This window comes from Pungitius pungitius, chromosome 7 (assembly GCF_949316345.1).
Source record: "Pungitius pungitius chromosome 7, fPunPun2.1, whole genome shotgun sequence".
NCBI lineage: Eukaryota > Metazoa > Chordata > Actinopteri > Perciformes > Gasterosteidae > Pungitius > Pungitius pungitius.
This window is the reverse complement of record NC_084906.1, coordinates 11,622,880-11,640,662: the sequence shown is the minus strand read 5'-3', so window position 1 is coordinate 11,640,662 and position 17,783 is coordinate 11,622,880. Positions and strand designations below refer to the sequence as shown.

Genomic DNA, 17,783 nt, shown 5'->3' with positions numbered 1-17,783 from the left:
CTACAATCCAAAGCTTCCCCACACCACTGATTTTCCAGCTCCCCACAGCCTACAAAAGGAGATGTGCTTTTTAACAACAAAGAAACTGTAATTTTGAAGCACCTGCAGAAGATCAGGGTGCTTTTGTTGCTGGGAGGTAAGTAGATGTGGCTTCTTCACTCCCGCTCTCAGCACTTCTTATTCAGACAAGTTGCAAGGAAACTCAAAAGGGCTTTGCGGTTATACACTAGCGGGAGTTTCTAGGATTTGTTTTTTCGGTGCCATCAACTTAACTCACATCAGGGGATTGTGGTGACTACTATTCGGCGGCCGGGCATCGGCTCAAAAGAAAAATGTGATAACCGGGTTGGAGTTTATCACAGAGTTTAGGGAATAACATGTTGCGCATCAACGCACCAGCTTGATGAAGAGAGGCAGGCAGACTGTGGGAGATACACAGATGGAAAGAAAGGAATGGATATCTGATGAGGAGCCATTTCCATCTTTGAGAGCATATCTGTAGCTCTCAATACCATCAAGTGCTTCAGCTCTCTGGGGTACAGCATTTGACTGGTTGCTGACACACCACCATGCCTCCGGATGCCAGCTCTGACCTCCTCCTCCTCCTCCTCCTCTCCACACTTCCTCAAAGCTGCACCACATTCCCCTGGTCTTTGTGGAGAGCTTAGACCAGGTTATGAAGTTAAGCTAGTGTGGGCTGTGAAGCCCTTTGAGACATATGTGATGTCAATAAACTTAAATTAAATGTTTGAATCATTCTGCATTGTAATAAGAGCAGTCAAAGGCAATGCTTCATACACTGACAAAGAATATTATGTTTATTTTTTCTTTGCATAAATTTAACTCAGGTGAAGCAATCCCTCATTTATTTTATATTAATCCTAATGACAACTATCTCTCTGAACAAATCAGATGAAACTCAAAAGCAAACAGTTTTTCTTGAAAAATCAACAATTGGTAGATAATAGCCACTATCAGAAAAAGTGTATTTTTTATATCAAAATACATATTGGGAGATAGGATCATAATAAAAGATATTTCATTCCAGATGCAAAAATTTAATTAAAAAATGTAATATAAGCTGTGCTGCTCAGTGTTTTCCAACGCTTTGACACCCCCCCACCCCCCACCGGGAGCATAGTATACACAGTCATGAACAGTTGAAACAGCTCCCTGGAAACAAACTACAGACAAAACCTTTCACAGTTCACTGTCACCGTTGGTAGATACCTGTCTGAGTTTCAGGTAGAAGGCCTCGCTGAAGGTCTTGCGGCTGAAGTACCAGAAGCGTTCGTTTGACGGGTAAACCCTGACCAGCGTTTCCAGCAGGAAGCGAACCGGCTCCACCACCTCCGTGACGACCAGGTCCACCGCCACGGTCATGTAGACCTGCTTATCTGGAGCGAAGCAGAGAGACGAAGCCAGGCAACGTCATTGTGGAGGTACTTTACTCGATGTCAGGCTGTGAAGCACTTTTACCTACTCTATGGTACTGATTAAATGACATAGTCAAACTTTATTCCATATGGTACTCAGATCTAGAATAACAACTTAAAAATCCCTAAATGCAACTGTGAGCTGAAGAGATTTGACTTTTCATCTGACTGGCCTCCACTGGGAGGCAGAAAATCGCTCCATGTATCCTACGGGGAAGCCACGCCCCCTAGTGGATAACAACATAATATATGTGTCTTCTACATACACGTTTATAAATGCATTTGTGTAAAAAAGTGTTATCAACAGTCAACCTGAGGAGGACAGAAATTAACTACCAGCATCTTAATATAGATTCTGATTAGCAATTCCATAATATCAGGCACTTGTTTAGAGAGAAGACTTTGAAGATTTGGATGATGAAATACATCTTTTGTTTGTTCGGGCTCTGTGTTGGTAAAAAAGTAGCTGCATATCATATACCAGATGCAGTTATGTTTAAGCAACCATTATTTTCAGCTAACTAGTAAAACAAAATTGAGCCACTGCATGACGTGTTGAAATTAAGAATTATCAAGAGCATCACGGAAAAACTACTTGATTCACTTCATTTGTCTTGCGAGTTACTCATTAATCCATTAACTGATCATTTCTCAGACGGGAAATAATAAAGAATCAATTTAATTCTACACAGAACTTCCGAAGGGAAGTCGGCTAAAAGAACATATAATGTTCACCCTCTCCTCCCACAATCATCCATGTTTTATTAATGTACATCACTAATTAAGCTTCTTTCCGGGAGTTTTTTGTGCTTTCTCGCCTAGCAGGTCTCCGTGGATCATAGTTTCGTGCGGACCCCGGTTCTGACTCCTGGCTCATGGCTCTGCTGACACCTGCTGCTGCCATCACCATTACTTTAAATATGATTCATATTACTGTCATCATAAACCAACATCTTTCTGCTCTCCCTCCCCACAGAAGCCTCTGTGGATGGTGGTTCGACCTGATGGTGGTTGTCCCTGCAGTGGTCCTGCCGTACACCTCTTCTGCTACTTGCAATTACTTGTATCATTTCTGTTAGAGAAATTGAATGTATTGTACATCTTTTACATTGTTGATTCTGTACACATGACATCCATTGCAGTCTGTCCATCCCGGGAGAGGGATCCCTCCTCTGACGTTCTCCCTAAGGTTTCTTCCCTTTTTTTCCCATTGAAGGGTTTTTTCATATTTTGGGGAGTTTTTCCTGTGCCGATGTGAGGGTTTCGGGACAGAGGATGTTGCATGTGTACAGACTGTAAAGCCCTCTGAGGCAAATTTGTAATTTGCGATTTTGGGCTATACAAAATAAAATGAATTGAATTGAATTGAATTGAACCCTGAACCAAAATGTTTTCTTGCCACTGACGATGTACAATTTTGTAAGTATACAAATCAGCAGATTAACCTATGAGCTCGGTCGTGCAGCCGTCCTACAACGTAATGTTATTTTGCTCGACACGGTTCGAATCCAGGTTGTGGCGAACTTTTAATAAATGTTCTTTTATGTATTTCTTCATAAGTGGCAGTGATGTAGTGCTCAATTTTGCAGTTGAATATTTTAAAGTCGAATTATTTGCGTTTGAATTTTCTGCAATATTTTAACGTGGAAAAACATTCAGATACATAATTTTAATGCATAAATATTCAGTGCTAGAAATTAAATCACCTTTTTCTTTCAAAACCCGATGACCCAGATTTACTTCCATAGTGCATTCACGCATTTGACCAACATGCCGTTATGCATTGTTGCAATTTACTTTTTAAGTATTAAAAGGTTATTCTGAAGTCGAATGGTTGCTGACTTTGCTCGGTGACAAATGACTGCAACAATTATTTCCTAGCAATATATTGCAATCTGTGTTACATAGAATTTAGGGAGAAAACACGTCCCCTCACCTTTAGGCGTGTCTTCGTTGAGCAGTTGAAAGGCTGCCATGTTGGGATTCCATGTTCCAGTAATCACATAGGCCTTCCCATCGGAGCTCTTCCCCATTGAGGTCTGTGTAGATAATAATGCATGGATTATGTCCTCTGCTGTTGTAAAAATGATGAAATGTTAAATATAGATACAGGTAAATGTAACATTTTAAACAGGCAGCCAATATCGGTTTTACAAATATAAATTGGTAGAAAAAAAATGCAGGTTAAAAGGAAGACTTCTGACTTCAAATGACCATATGATGACCATCAATTACTCACCAGGATTTCTAAAAGAAAACCTGAAGCATTAGACAGTAGTGAACTAAGTATTTTTGATAGAATTAATTTGGGGGAAGATGCTTGTATTTAAGATAAACGTAGCAGTCATTAGTGTAAACGAAACTTGGTTTATCCTGCAGGAGTTAGATGACTAAACAGATTGTTATTGTTTGCCAGCGTCCCCCCCACATTCATCTAAATTCATCAAGGATTCACTTCATTTTTGTCCGTTTCAAATTCTCCATTCCCCATGGAGGTATGTGTGAGAATTCAAAGTAGATCATATCTACAAGTGGTCATTTTAATGATGAAGGATTCCTTTAGCTGGAGTGCGTAAATAGATTATTTATTTTCAGATCCATTACTCTGGATATGCTAGTTTAGGTGTGAATACAGAAAATAAAAGGCAGGTTAAATTAGCCGAGGCGAGTTCTGCCAACCATGTCTAGTAGATGCATGCCGCTGTTGCAGACTTTCTGTCCTGGACTCAGCAGCATCCCAAAACACCTAGAGGGAAGACACAGGAGGTACAATCACAAATCAATAACCACTAATTCCACTGCAGAATTACACTCTGCAGTCCCCAGCAGAGTGAATCAAAGTACTTCATTGGTAGAGAAAAGAAAGGGACGAAGCCTAAAGCATCTGAACTTCAGGGCAATAAAAGACCCCAATACTGCAGCCCTAAAAAAATGGAGGCAAACAGGAAGTTACAAAAATATATAAACAGGAAAGCTTCTGTTCTTAATACATTTACGCACAACACTGAAGCAGCAAGTTAACATTGCCTCCAGGACATCACACCAACCAACATAATCCCATAGTAAAGTCCCTTCAGTTTTGGGCCATAGGTGCCCTCAAGTGATCAGGATGGCAGTTTCAGAAAGGTATTGCACAAAAATATATTCATAATGAACCCGGCTATAACCCGGGACTTAAGAGGAATCATTCTGAGTTTAAAGACATAGCTCAAGTCTATTTACAGGAATAAATGAATGGAAAGACATCTGTACAACAGCCATTGAACACATAATGCAGAACCACACTGAGCCGCAAAGAAAAAATAGGAACCATAGTAATTGTTTTACATAAATAAAAATGAATAAAACGCTGTTGAACATGGGCTGTGGCGCCACAGAAAGGAGCAGCTTTCAACACAACGGGGGTTTCGACGGAGGCTAAAAATAAAAGGAGAGGGCAGGTGTCTGTCTCCATCTGATAGCGATAGGTGGTGCGAGAAGGAAGAAGAAAGGAGGGGAGTGATGAAGATGTCCTAGTTCTTTGGGGTTGCTAAAGCATGTAAACACAAAAAAAGAAGGGATGGCAGAAAATGATTCCTCTTTTAGGCCGTTATTTCTTTTATGCTCTATTTGGCTTGACTCATTTGACTTTTTTCTTTTGTTGTTCTTATTGTTTCCCCTCTGCAATATTTTACCGCTAAGTAGGTCTCCGTGTGAAACCTGTTGCTCCATCTGGAATCATTGTTTAAATTTGTCAGAATTAAGTTTATGACAAGACCATAGATTCGTAACACTGTGTGAATACCCGGCCTGTTTAGAGCAGTGTTTTTTTAGCTCTGCATAATTAACGCCTTCAGTTAAGCTTATTTGTCTCGCTGAGCGAGCTGCCTTACGGTCTCTGGTGGTTAGGGCGACAGCATAGATGAAACAGCAAGTCTCTTTGTAAAGTATAGTAAGTTAGGCCAACCATGTACAACACACAAGTAAAGCCTTAGTGGAAGTATAGATCAACTTCCTCACAAAAGGCATGTGCAAGATTTCCCGGGGAAAACCTAAACTATACAGTGAATAAGATTAATGCGCTTGTGAAAATTTGGTGACAAATAAACACCTTCCCAAACACACGCCCCGCCCCCCGTCATGCATCATCTCACAGAAATCCTCACCTCTCGATTCCCAGCTCCTTGTTGCACATTTGCTGAACTGAAACAACGACCTTCTTCTGAACACCCTGTCGCAGCTTGAAGTACAATTTATCTCTGTCCTTCGGCACCGGACTGTAGAGGGGAGAACGGGGGGTTTAAACCTTAGGACATTGCTGTGATTCAATTACGATCTTGTATATTATTGTGCTGTGATGTATAATGTCATTTTTAGTGTATTTTCACTTAATGATTGTATAATTTATCATTTAATATTATTTGTTTAATCTGTGCGAATATATTTCTTTTGTCAAATCTTAATATGACTGGCCGAGTGCTCTCAAAACAGCAATTGGGCCACTTTATTGCACAGAAAATGGAAATCAGTCATTAAAATACTCAAAATACAATGGCTAGGGAAAATAGAAAAATACTTTTACAGTGTCGATAAGCTTTACAATCTTCACAGATAAACAATAACTAAATTGGCTAAATCTTTCCAACCATCAAAATATCTGTGATACCAATCCTGAGCCGATAATCCCATAGTATGTTTATTTCAGGTGTAATTTATGTATTTTAGAACACTTTTCTAACCAAATTATATAAATGCACCACATAATGGAATTATAACGTACCATAATTGCATTTTCATAAAAATGTATTTCATTCTCATGCAACATTTGCATTTAATGTGGTATGAATATTGTGATAGGAATATGGCTACACCTTTTGTAATCCTATAGAAGGATTGCGCTTGGCCATAGTGTGTATCCGCGTGTCTGGTGTGTGGACAAAGCACCTGTAGTTGCCTTTGCCATCGTCCTCCTTCACTTCCAAGGAGACAGTGAAGGTGTAGAGGTCGCCATCGGGCAGACTGGACAGCGCCGTGTCCCTCGTGTCCACCGGCCTGGAGGAACGCCGAAAGGCTGTGGAGAAACTGTACAGGATACGACTGACCTGGATGGAAAAGGAAAACAAAAAACTTTACAGGCTGAACAACGAGGGAGTAACATGATGAAAGAAATAAGCAAACATAAGTAATACATGTAAATAGGAATGAACAGAACATGAGAATTTAAAGGGCAGTAACAATAAAAGTGAAATAGAAATAGACATAGTTAGGAAACACAGTAGAAGACAACAGTGCCCTCCGCTGGTTGACCAGCCTCAGTGGTTTGATGACTAGAGTAAATCTCCACCTGCTGAAATATCAGTTAATTATGTTACAGCAGAAGTGGGCTTTACTGTATCTTTATGCATTATTATTATTATTGAATCCAAAGGCAGCTTCACATATCTGACACTTAAGAAACACTTCACTATTGACCCGTACACACTGATCACAGAGGTGCACTTTATTCACTTTGGCAGGATAATCTTGTAAAATAACTTTAAATCATAACGTTGCAACGTTACTTAATGTGACATTTTACATTTTTAAAACGGGATTAGAGGCAGATGATATGGTGTCTGTGGAATACTACATTTTAATAAGCTACTCAAGATCTTACTTTGTCTCAAAACTGTTCTATTCATATATATTTGTACTAGGCAAAACTACCAAGGTCTCACATTTGATGTCACTGAAAACAGCGCTGTCCTGGTTCACACTAACATGATGACAAAGTAACTCACATTTAAAGCCAACTGGCGTCTAATGTTGTGCAATTGTGCTTTATGAAGGTCTATGTGTCTTTACACAAACCAAAAAAACTTTGAGAACAAATTTCTTGCATTTTGGAAGTAAAAATATCTAAAATGGGAATAAATGATTTGTTAGTTTTGCTTGTGAAACTAGAATGTTTGACTGTGAAACAAAATCTTTAGCTCTATAAAAAAAATTGCTCTCAAAACAAAAACCTTTGCAAGTTGAGCTTGGACGTAGTGAGAGGGGCAAACACTGCAGAGTTTCTGTTGGTTGGGTAAACTTGACAATCAGTATCTGCTTCTACCATCATAACAGGACGAACGACATGGAGGAGAGTTGACCTTCTGTTTTGTCCAAAGTATTTTAAATGTAGCAGCACTTTACTTTTTGTTCATGTTGTTGGTGTCGTGGAGTCTTTTAATAGAACAACATGGAGGGCTGCTGTGTTGACATGAAGCCCTACTTTCTGCGTGCTTGTAACACCAACGGCTTCATAACAACATGAAAACAAAGTAAAGTGCTGCTACATTTAGAACTAGAAGGTCAACTCCCCTCTGAGTCGCTCCTAACAGTAAGGATGGTAGAAGCAGATACTGAGTGCCGAGTTGAACCCTGCAAAAGAAACTCCGGGCTCATTCGGATGCGTATGCCCCGCCCACTACGTCCAAACTCAACTCAGAAGAGGTTTTAGCTTTGAGAGCAAAAGATTTTTGTTATATTCTAGTTATATGAGCAAAAATTATTAAAAAATATTTGTTCTCAGTTTAGATATATTTTACTTACAAATTAAGATTTCTGATTGCAATGCAATAAAGACACAAAAATACCGCCATCAGTGAAAGCCATGTTGGGCTATAGATCGTAATGTGGAATACTAGGATGTAACTCACGGCCTCTATGATGTGGCAGGAGAAGACGTGAATTTGGAAGTCCTCGGAGCTCCGGTAACTCTCAGTGAAGGAGAAGCAGTCGCTTTCCACCGAACCCTCCCTTCCACGAGCACAGAACAGCACCTTGTAGATGGGAAATGAAGCAATCTCTGTACCAGAGGCCTGGTCCGCAATCCTGGAAAGGTCATTTGATTTCACAGGTGAAAATGGAGTTTTGGTCCGGACATAAAATTGATTCAACAGATTAAAGATACCAAATTTAAAAATAGGCCCCCTTTCCACCCACAATACTCAACATTCAGGTTGACTACTTTTTACACGAGTATAAAATATGTAAAACCAGTATTTAAAATGGGGCCATGGACCCCCAGGGATGTACGTATCGTGTTTCTTTCCAAAAGGGTTCTGTGTGGTACCTCAATGAACGGTATTGAACTTTTAATTCAACCAAGCCTCCAGACAGTCAAAGGGTATCTTTCTCGTCTAGCAGAGCGGAAATCTGAATATTTTGAGAGTGTTCATAAAAGACCTCGTCTCATTTCCCCCCCCCCCCTCTAATGACCCAAAAAGGTCAAAAGGTTTCTCTCAACTTATGTAAAATCCACTTCTTCCTTCACTTTCACTTTTAGTTTTTCTGCAAGCATCACGGGCCATTTGATTTGACCCGGTCTCAACATGCAGTGTCTGTCTGACTGACCTGACGGAGCCGTCTGGCCCACAGGGGACATGCAGGGTGACGGGGATGGGAAAGGCACTTTCGGCCCGTAGGGTGGCCATGGCCCTCTGTGCCTCGGCCTCGTTGCGGGGGGCTTTGACCCAAGTGCAGCCAAGGTAGGACAGCTTGTTGAACTGGACGCTGTCCTCCTCCAGCACTGTGGGGTTGGATGGTGCTGGACACGAGTCTGTGGACAGCCGGAGAAGTTGTGATTTTTTTTGTTTTCCTTAGAAGAATGTTTGAGTGAAGCTATAAACTTACAACACAAAGAAACTCAACGGAGAAGTGAAGATAAGCCAAAGGCGAATAGAGAGCTACACAGGAAGTTTAGGGGTCTTCTCGAAGATTACCTTTGACCCTGTACTTTTACACTTTGCAAACAGGAAGCAGAACAATGAGAGCAGCGATTGGATTTCCACTGCTGACTAGCTATTATTTGACACAATAGCTAACCACTTCCTCTTAGTTAACTCAGCAGTAATGCACCACAAAACACTGGCTCCACGGCAAAGACGTGAGTAACTGAAAGTAAATATGTGAAGATGTGTATGTGGAGGAGTTTTTTGTTGTTTCTTAGGTGGAGGGTTGTACGCACAGGTATGTAGACCATACAGAAGTGTTTATAAGATGATAAAACAGACCAGTCTCTCTTCTTTCCCTTTTTGTCCAAAACTCTTCAACGTGCAACCTTTAACCAACTCTCCTCCCATTTCCACCGTAATAACCTCCTTGACCCCCACCAATCAGGCTTCAAGGTGGGTTATTCCACAGAGACTGCTCCCCTGGCTGTCTCAGAGCAACTCCACGCTGCTAGAGCCGCCTCTCCCTCATCTCCCTCCTCTGTCCTCATCCTTCTGGACCTTACTGACATCTCTCAGTCGATGTCCAATCTTGTCGGGGTTGATTTTCAGATGGTGAGCGGACTAGTTCCCTTTCTGGGAAAAGATTCTCCTACACAGGACCTGACTGTTAACTCTGTGTTAACACCCACTTTGACTGGCAGGAACCTCGGCGTGACACTCCAACTCTCCCTGACTCTCAACATCACAGCGAAAACACGATCCTGTAGATACACACTCTACAACATCAGGAGAATACGTCCCCTTCTCATTTAAAAGCCGGCGCAGGTACTGATTCAGGCTCTTGTCATCTCCCGCCTTGACTACTGTAACTCTCTCCTGGCAGGTCTCCCTGCTACCGCCATTCAACCTCTGCAGATCATCCAGAATGCAGCAGATCCACTGGTCTTTAACCTTCCGAAATTCTCCCCCACTACCCCACTGGCTACCAGTGGCTCTAATATATATATATATATATATATATATATCACTCACCGGCCACTTTATTAGGTACACCTGTCCAACTGCTCGTTAACACTTAATTTCTAAGCAGCCAATCACATGGCGGCAACTCAGTGCATTTAGGCATGTAGACATTGTCAAGACAATCTCCTGCAGTTCAAACCGAGCATCAGTATGGGGAAGAAAGGTGATTTGAGTGACTTTGAACGTGGCATGATTGTTGGTGCCAGAAGGGCTGGTCTGAGTATTTCAGAAACTGCTAATCTACTGGGATTTTCACGCACAACCATCTCTAGGGTTTACAGAGAATGGTCCGAAAAAGAAAAAACATCCAGTGAGCGGGAGTTCTGTGGGCGGAAATGCCTTGTTGATGCCAGAGGTCAGAGGAGAATGGCCAGACTGGTTCGAGCTGATAGAAGGGCAACAGTGACTCAAATAACCACCTGTTACAACCAAGGTGGGCATAAGAGCATCTCTGAACGCACAGTACGTCGAACTTTGAGGCAGATGGGCTACAGCAGCAGAAGACCACACCGGGTGCCACTCCTTTCAGCTAAGAACAGGAAACTGAGGCTACAATTTGCACAAGCTCATCGAAATTGGACAATAGAAGATTGGAAAAACGTTGCCTGGTCTGATGAGTCTCGATTTCTGCAGCGACATTCGGATGGTAGGGTCAGAATTTGGCGTCTACAACATGAAAGCATGGATCCATCCTGCCTTGTATCAACGGTTCAGGCTGGTGGTGGTGGTGTCATGGTGTGGGGAATATTTTCTTGGCACTCTTTGGGCCCCTTGGTACCAATTGAGCATCGTTGCAACGCCACAGCCTACCTGAGTATTGTTGCTGACCATGTCCATCCCTTTATGACCACAATGTACCCAACTTCTGATGGCTACTTTCAGCAGGATAAAGCGCCATGTCATAAAGCTGGAATCATCTCAGACTGGTTTCTTGAACATGACAATGAGTTCGCTGTACTCAAATGGCCTCCACAATCACCAGATCTCAATCCAATAGAGCATCTTTGGGATGTGGTGGAACGGGAGATTCGCATCATGGATGTGCAGCCGACAAATCTGCGGCAACTGTGTGATGCCATCATGTCAATATGGACCAAACTCCCTGAGGAATGCTTCCAGCACCTTGTTGAATCTATGCCACGAAGAATTGAGGCAGTTCTGAAGGCAAAAGGGGGTCCAACCCGTTACTAGCATGGGGTACCTAATAAAGTGGAGTAGAGTGAAGTAGAGTGTATATATAGCAAGTTGTAACTCGGCTGATTTAATGATCAGTATTTGGGATTTAAGGCCACAACCAGGACTGAAACAAAGACAAGGATGCATATTGTAACCCTGGCAACGCCTTTCACCCGCCACTGAGCTTCAGACTGCAGTACGTCGTTGACGACGGTCGGTATGTTTGTTGAGCTGTCAGTGCCAACTGTTAACGTTGCTGATTTACAGAACAGTCAAGCCAATGTCAGAGAGTTTAGATAATAGCCTTGATAGGCTGCATATTTTGGTATGTCGATGCCATGCATACTACTACATTCTTCGTTGTTGTTAAAAAAATACCTCACAAAAACTTGGAAGAAATACAAACAAAAGAAAACATTTTTACATTACACCCTGAGCTTATAGTTTTGACTGAACTGATCTGTTGAATATAATGTTTATTATTATTCATTGTCCCACACATTTTATGATTACACTCACTGATACACTAGGAACAATATATATAATATTTCATATTGCCAAATTGACACATCCTGCATTAAGAAACAACGAAAATAAATGGACCTTGATCTGCAGATCGCTGATCCAGGACTCTGCTCTTTGGGTCCCTTTCCTTCTCCATCTTTTCCACATTGCTCTTCTCCACCTTCACCTCATCGTCATCATCGAACACTTCCTCCATAGCTTTCTCCAGCTGCTCACTCCCATTACAAGACATCTGAGTGAGACGAAAACAGAGAAGAACTGGGAGATAAGGGCGAAGGAAAAACAAGGATGACAACAAGGAAACAAGTGGATAAAGTGGGGAACCTCTGAGTCAACATTGTGGGAAAAGGATGTATTCCTATTTACTCTACTCTGACCTCTAAATACTCTTCACCACTATAATGGCTTTGGGCGTGTTCTTCGGGGTAATGAAATTGACGTTTTGGAGCGTTGAAGACAAGTGTAAAAGTGTGTATTCCCGTCTGGCCCTGACCTTGAGCCTCGGTTTGCCCTCGGAGCCTTGAGGTGAACTGGCGGCACTCGGCTGAACCAGAACAAACTCCTCACTGGTGACGGTGGCAACAGACTCGGTGGAGCTGCTGACTTTTCGAAGTGAGGAGCGGTTATCCATGGCTGGCTGGTTTACTCGGGGTTAGCTGGGGACACCAGGGTTAAAGCTGTCCCATTCCCTGTCTCGTTCACTCAGCTGTGTGGGAGGACAAACATATTGAATCACTACACATGGAGGTATTTTTTTGCCTTTTCAGTGCACATTTTAGGCATCAACCTGAGAGAGTTATAGAACATTCGTAGTGATGAGAGAGCTACACGACATAGGCGGCGGCTCATTTGTGCAGGATCAGTCAACATTGCCTTATAAAAGAAGGGTTATTACATCAAGGCTGATGCGGCGTGTGCAGTGTTGTCTCTGTAATGTGTAATGCCAAACCGAAACACATCCATCCAGCAGAGCAAGGAAAGGCCTGGCACGGGCCAAACAACTCCCTAGCCTGCTCCTTCAGTACCATATTTTTTCATTACGAGTCCCACCCAACGTTATTCTGAGCCCCCTGTCATCTTTGAGTTGATACCAGCCTAGAAGTGAGCACTTTATGTAAACGTTAACACAATTCTGCAATTCTTGAAATTGTTTCCAGTGCTTATGGTGCGATTACGCCCTGTCAGTGTCTAACAAGCCCCGGCTGGTAGCCACATTTCTTTATGATCCTATTTTCCACATTCAAGGATTTGATGGTAACCTTTGTAAGCTTAGAGATGTGGCATTTAGTATTCTGCCACCAGCCGTTGGCTTCAGTTGAACGTTATGTTGCTACTAGCAACGGCTAAACATATGATATTCTTTTTGATGCATTTCTGAAGACCAACCTAGAAGTTTGCCTCGCACTGGTCCACTCCACATTAAGACAGCGAGATTTTTACATTAGGATTTTAAATAATTGCCGGAAAAAAGCTTTGTGGAAAACAGTTTTAATACATGAAAAGTGATATGTGTCATTATAAAAACAGTTCTAAGTGGTATATAAACACTATAAAAAGTATTGAAATTTATAATCCTTGTAGAAATGCAGAAACTGATCCTTTAGACAAACTGTCTCAGTTAATTTGCAGAATCAGCTGATAGGAACTAGAATTTCTATGAGTGAAAACAATGGACTTTTACATTTGATTTTTGGTGTAACTACACAAATCTGTCAATACGTTCAAGCAGAACCCCTGAATATATATGAGCCTGGAAATGAGCATCATGTGTCTCACATTATAGTATTTTACTACTCTTCTCGTGGACTGTTTGGCACCAAGGGACCATCAAAGCCTGTCCGCACATCTTTGTGAGGTCATTGACTCTACACGTTTCGTCTTGTTGGCTGTCTTTAAGCACAACTAGTTCAAACCTGGCTCTAAAAACATTGAGTGATCGTAAATAAATAAAACGCCTGTATAATTAAAGACGCGTTTCTGTGGTGTTTAATAATAGACAACAAGCAACAATTACGTGAACCTATTGGCTTACAAACACTGATCTCGGGCTAAACACATTCACAAATGTACTAAATCCAGACATCAGTTAAGAAAATCATACATATTATTTTAGTAATCACTTAATCATTTGGGCTCGTATGTAATTGCTTAATATTTTAAGTTGCAGGTATATGCTGCTTTTCTGAGTATATCTAGGTTTGAACTGCTGAACACATATCTTTGGACTTAAGAAATTGTGCTGAGCATTTTCACCTTTTTTGGACATTTCATATTTCATTATTTAAGTGTTGATGATGCTCACACACAGATATATATTTGAGAGCAAAAGCATGACTGGGGCATTCATTACACACACACCCTGTGACATGATTGCATGCATACAGAAGCCATTCATACACCAGTAGCCCAGGCCAATCATACACAAATCGACACACCCACATTTATGAGGAAAGCAGGCGGGTCATGTGCTCAAATCACACTTATTCAATTACACGGCAGCATTTCCTTCCCTGCAATGAGAAGGAACATCATAACATAATAAACAAAAGACTGTTGGATTATCAAACATTTTCTTCTTTATAAAATCATCCTGCCTCTGAAGCATGTGAAAAACATACTCTAGCAACAACACACTTGATATTAATAATCATTTCTTCTGGCCATGTAAACACAGATTATCCCATTATCTCCCTTTTTGCTCTCACACACACTTACGCATTGGTACAGAAAGATACACTTGCATGTGATAAAAATTAATGCAAGTAAATAAACAGACTGCAATTAAGGCCTTTGAATTGTTATATCATAACAAGATGAGTCAGACCTTAAAGATTGTACTGCCAACTGGTCTTCTCAAACCTGTTTATGTGAACATAAAAGCTGTATTTATCCAGATTACACTGCTTCCAATCTTCCTCTCAGTCTTGTTGCTGCCCATGTGATGGAGAACTGTTGCATCCTTGCTGGCTGTAAACCAAACTGGAAATCGTCTGCACCCAGTCATTACTAGCCTGCTCCTTCAGTACCGCCTTAGATTCCCAACCACTATCTGGAAATTGTGAGTGGCCCTGTGGTGTTTACAGGCTGAACAACACCCACAGGCACCGGGCTAACAGGACACATCACTTCCGTGAGGGTGTGTGTCAGTTTCTATGGGGCTCACTGTAAGGTTACAGGAAACAAGTGTCAACAGACACCGATGAATACAGAAACATGAAGGCATATTGTGTTTGTGACCCATGATAAACATTTCACTGGAGGGTTGGGGCAAACCTTTCTCTTGACTACCATCTCGTCAGTAGTATGTAGACAATCATTGCTATATGTCTGACTTGTGCCTCAATCTCAGTCAATTCATTTATGAATGCGGACCTTTTAGGTGAAGCACAAATCCAAGACTGTACGACCTGCTGACTGCATTTTTGGTGTTGTCGGTTTTCAGGCCCAGGTCTTTGTTGTCTCTGCAATTACTAGTCATCTGCTTAACTATGAGTCTGGATGAGTAACTTCATACCGTGCCGAGTTACACAATCCGGGTTGGGAGTTTATTTGCTAGTGCATATTAAGTTTCATTGAACTTTTCTGTGCAAAAGCATCACTACTTGTTACAAGTAACCTCAGTCAGTGCCTGACATAAACAAGATTGAGCCAAGAGGCTTCAGAGAGAAGCGTTCCTTCTCCTTATTGAAACTGGCAATGACATCTGCTTTGAGGTTTGTTAGTGAATATGAATACAGCTTTGAGACCCCTCGTAGCTGTCATAGAGTCACTTCCTGTTGAAGTAGCCCGTTTGGAACTCAAGTTACGATGCCCTAACAACCTGTATTGGTGCTTTCAAATAAATGAAATCAAATGTTAGCTAAACCCTACCTGCTTTACAGGTTAGTTCTCTAGCTGGCCGTTGAATGCAACAAGTGAATAAACTAGCTCCTTCATGACAAAGAAATACCATCCATCAGGAAACACAACAAAAGGCTACTTTGGCTTAGTGCCAATGCTAAAAAGCCGAGTACTTGCCGAGTATCAGACGAGTACCTGATTATTCCAGTTTGTTCAAACAGTACATTCTACTGCTGGTCAAGCAATTTCTTTAGCCTAAACTTTGATTCATTCAATATGTGTTAGGTTTACACATATTTTAGCTTTACAGCCTTAAAAGACTTGCTTGTATCAACAGAAGCAGATTTAGCGATTCAAAAGCAAGTTAAACTGCAAGTTAGTTTCAAAGTTTCACTCGCACAAGGGTCAAAAGGGCAAGTCAAGTTATCAGGGAGACACTCAAAATATTTTATGTAACCCTATGAACAATTTGGGACTTTATTATCACAATACAATAATATTGTTCTCACTGTTGAGGACAATTGGGTATCCTTATTTAGAGTAACTTGGCTCTTTTGGCTCAATTTAAATTAATCATTTTTTATTGTCCTTTAAGGTTAGAATTAAACATATTGACATTCTCTCCTGGTTCTGCTTAATTTCTTCACGTGGATGTTTAGGTCACAGCTTTGACATGTCACCCAGGAGATAAATCCTGGAGCTGATCCACGTACAGCAGAACAAATGATGTCACAACATAACAGCACATTCCAGTGAGTATCATGTGGTACTGACATGACACATTATACTGCCAACCTGTAAAGCCCACCTGTCCGACTAAACCTCAATTGAGTGCAACGTGTCAAACAGAAGCCATGCGAGCAATTTAGGAATCAAACTTTAAAGAATTTGTGTAAATGGCTCTCATCCAAAAAGAGTCAGCTCGTCAGCTGACTCTTTAGGAATACCTTCAATTGTTCGGTGTCTTTTTACCGTGTGGTTCCCCTTCTATAAAACAGTGTGACAGCTATCTGTGCTGGGTGAGATTTGCACTCATTGTGCTCTTGTTGGTTTCTGCAGGCCCAGCCGGAGCACATCACAGTCTCTCACAGCTTCAGCAGCAGGCAAACGATGAGAGCTTTTCTCTTTCAACACGGACAACAAGGAAGGCTAAATAAAAAAGACACGGTACTTGTTCAAATGACCGACTCGTCTCACGGCAGCTCGTTTAATACAAACAACACACATTATAACGTTACATTGACAAGAGAATAAACGTTAGCTACCTGGCAAGCTAGCTAACTTATCCGTACAGTCAACACAGGAAACAGCAAAATAACATAACAACGGTAATAACATTTGAGACAGGAGCCACGGAGCTAGCTACCAGAAAAACAGAGGAGGTATACCTATGTGTATCAGGCTAGACCTGCGAGCTAAAGCTAAGTTTTGCTAACGCTAACAGCTCGAAGTCCAAAACAGTTGGACCACTATTTTCGGAGGAGCGAGCTCACTCAGCGACACGCCGCCCGTATCCGGAGGAATATTACGAGGAAAGTAGAAGGAAAACAACGTTTCTACTCTCGCACCCTGTAAATGTGACATCGACACCAACACTTAGGTAGAGAAAAGGAGCTGTCAACTTACTTGTTGAGAGCGTAGAGGAGTTGCTTGTACTCGCTAGCTGTCAGTGGAGTTACAGCGAAGATCGTGTGTGTTGACACGATGAATCACTTGGGAGTTCAGCGAAACACCTTCCGGTTTGGAATGCTCGCGTAATTACACGCATGCGCTGTACGTCTGCAAGGCGTCTGGCTCGCACGCCCCCTTCATTTACACAATCCTTTATAGTTCAGAATTATAATTGTTGCAGTTCTGCGCCGCCATGTGACGTTAGGTGTATTTTTAGTGCTTAATCATTTATTTGGGCGTGTGTTGAGTTCGAACGTTCTATACCTATAACTTTCGTATATATCTCGGTATATCAAACTGGTGCTGCTGGTAATGCTTTGTTCTACAAAAATCTGACAATTACAAGTTGGAGGTCAAAGTTCATGCTGCCGTCAGAATGTATGGTCTTATTTCCTTTCCCTCTAATATTTATAAACAAAAACAATGGTGAAAT

General features: G+C 41.5%; 1 protein-coding gene across 2 annotated transcripts in view; it reads right to left on the bottom strand.

Moving 5' to 3' along the window:
- rabgap1l (RAB GTPase activating protein 1-like) overlaps positions 1-17,451 on the bottom strand; it is an 86,898-nt gene extending 69,447 nt beyond the window's left edge. For both annotated transcript variants that reach the window (XM_037469294.2, XM_037469296.2), the window contains exons 1-10: positions 17,306-17,451; positions 12,333-12,545; positions 11,918-12,071; positions 8,796-9,000; positions 8,099-8,273; positions 6,360-6,517; positions 5,582-5,692; positions 4,116-4,182; positions 3,373-3,475; positions 1,231-1,397 (exon numbers count right to left, since the gene is read on the bottom strand). In XM_037469294.2, coding sequence (XP_037325191.1) covers positions 1,231-1,397; positions 3,373-3,475; positions 4,116-4,182; positions 5,582-5,692; positions 6,360-6,517; positions 8,099-8,273; positions 8,796-9,000; positions 11,918-12,071; positions 12,333-12,470 — 1,278 coding nt within the window. In that variant the 5' untranslated portion in view covers positions 12,471-12,545; positions 17,306-17,451. The remainder of the gene's footprint in view (positions 1-1,230; positions 1,398-3,372; positions 3,476-4,115; positions 4,183-5,581; positions 5,693-6,359; positions 6,518-8,098; positions 8,274-8,795; positions 9,001-11,917; positions 12,072-12,332; positions 12,546-17,305) is intronic.
- Between the last annotated feature and the right edge of the window lie 332 nt (positions 17,452-17,783).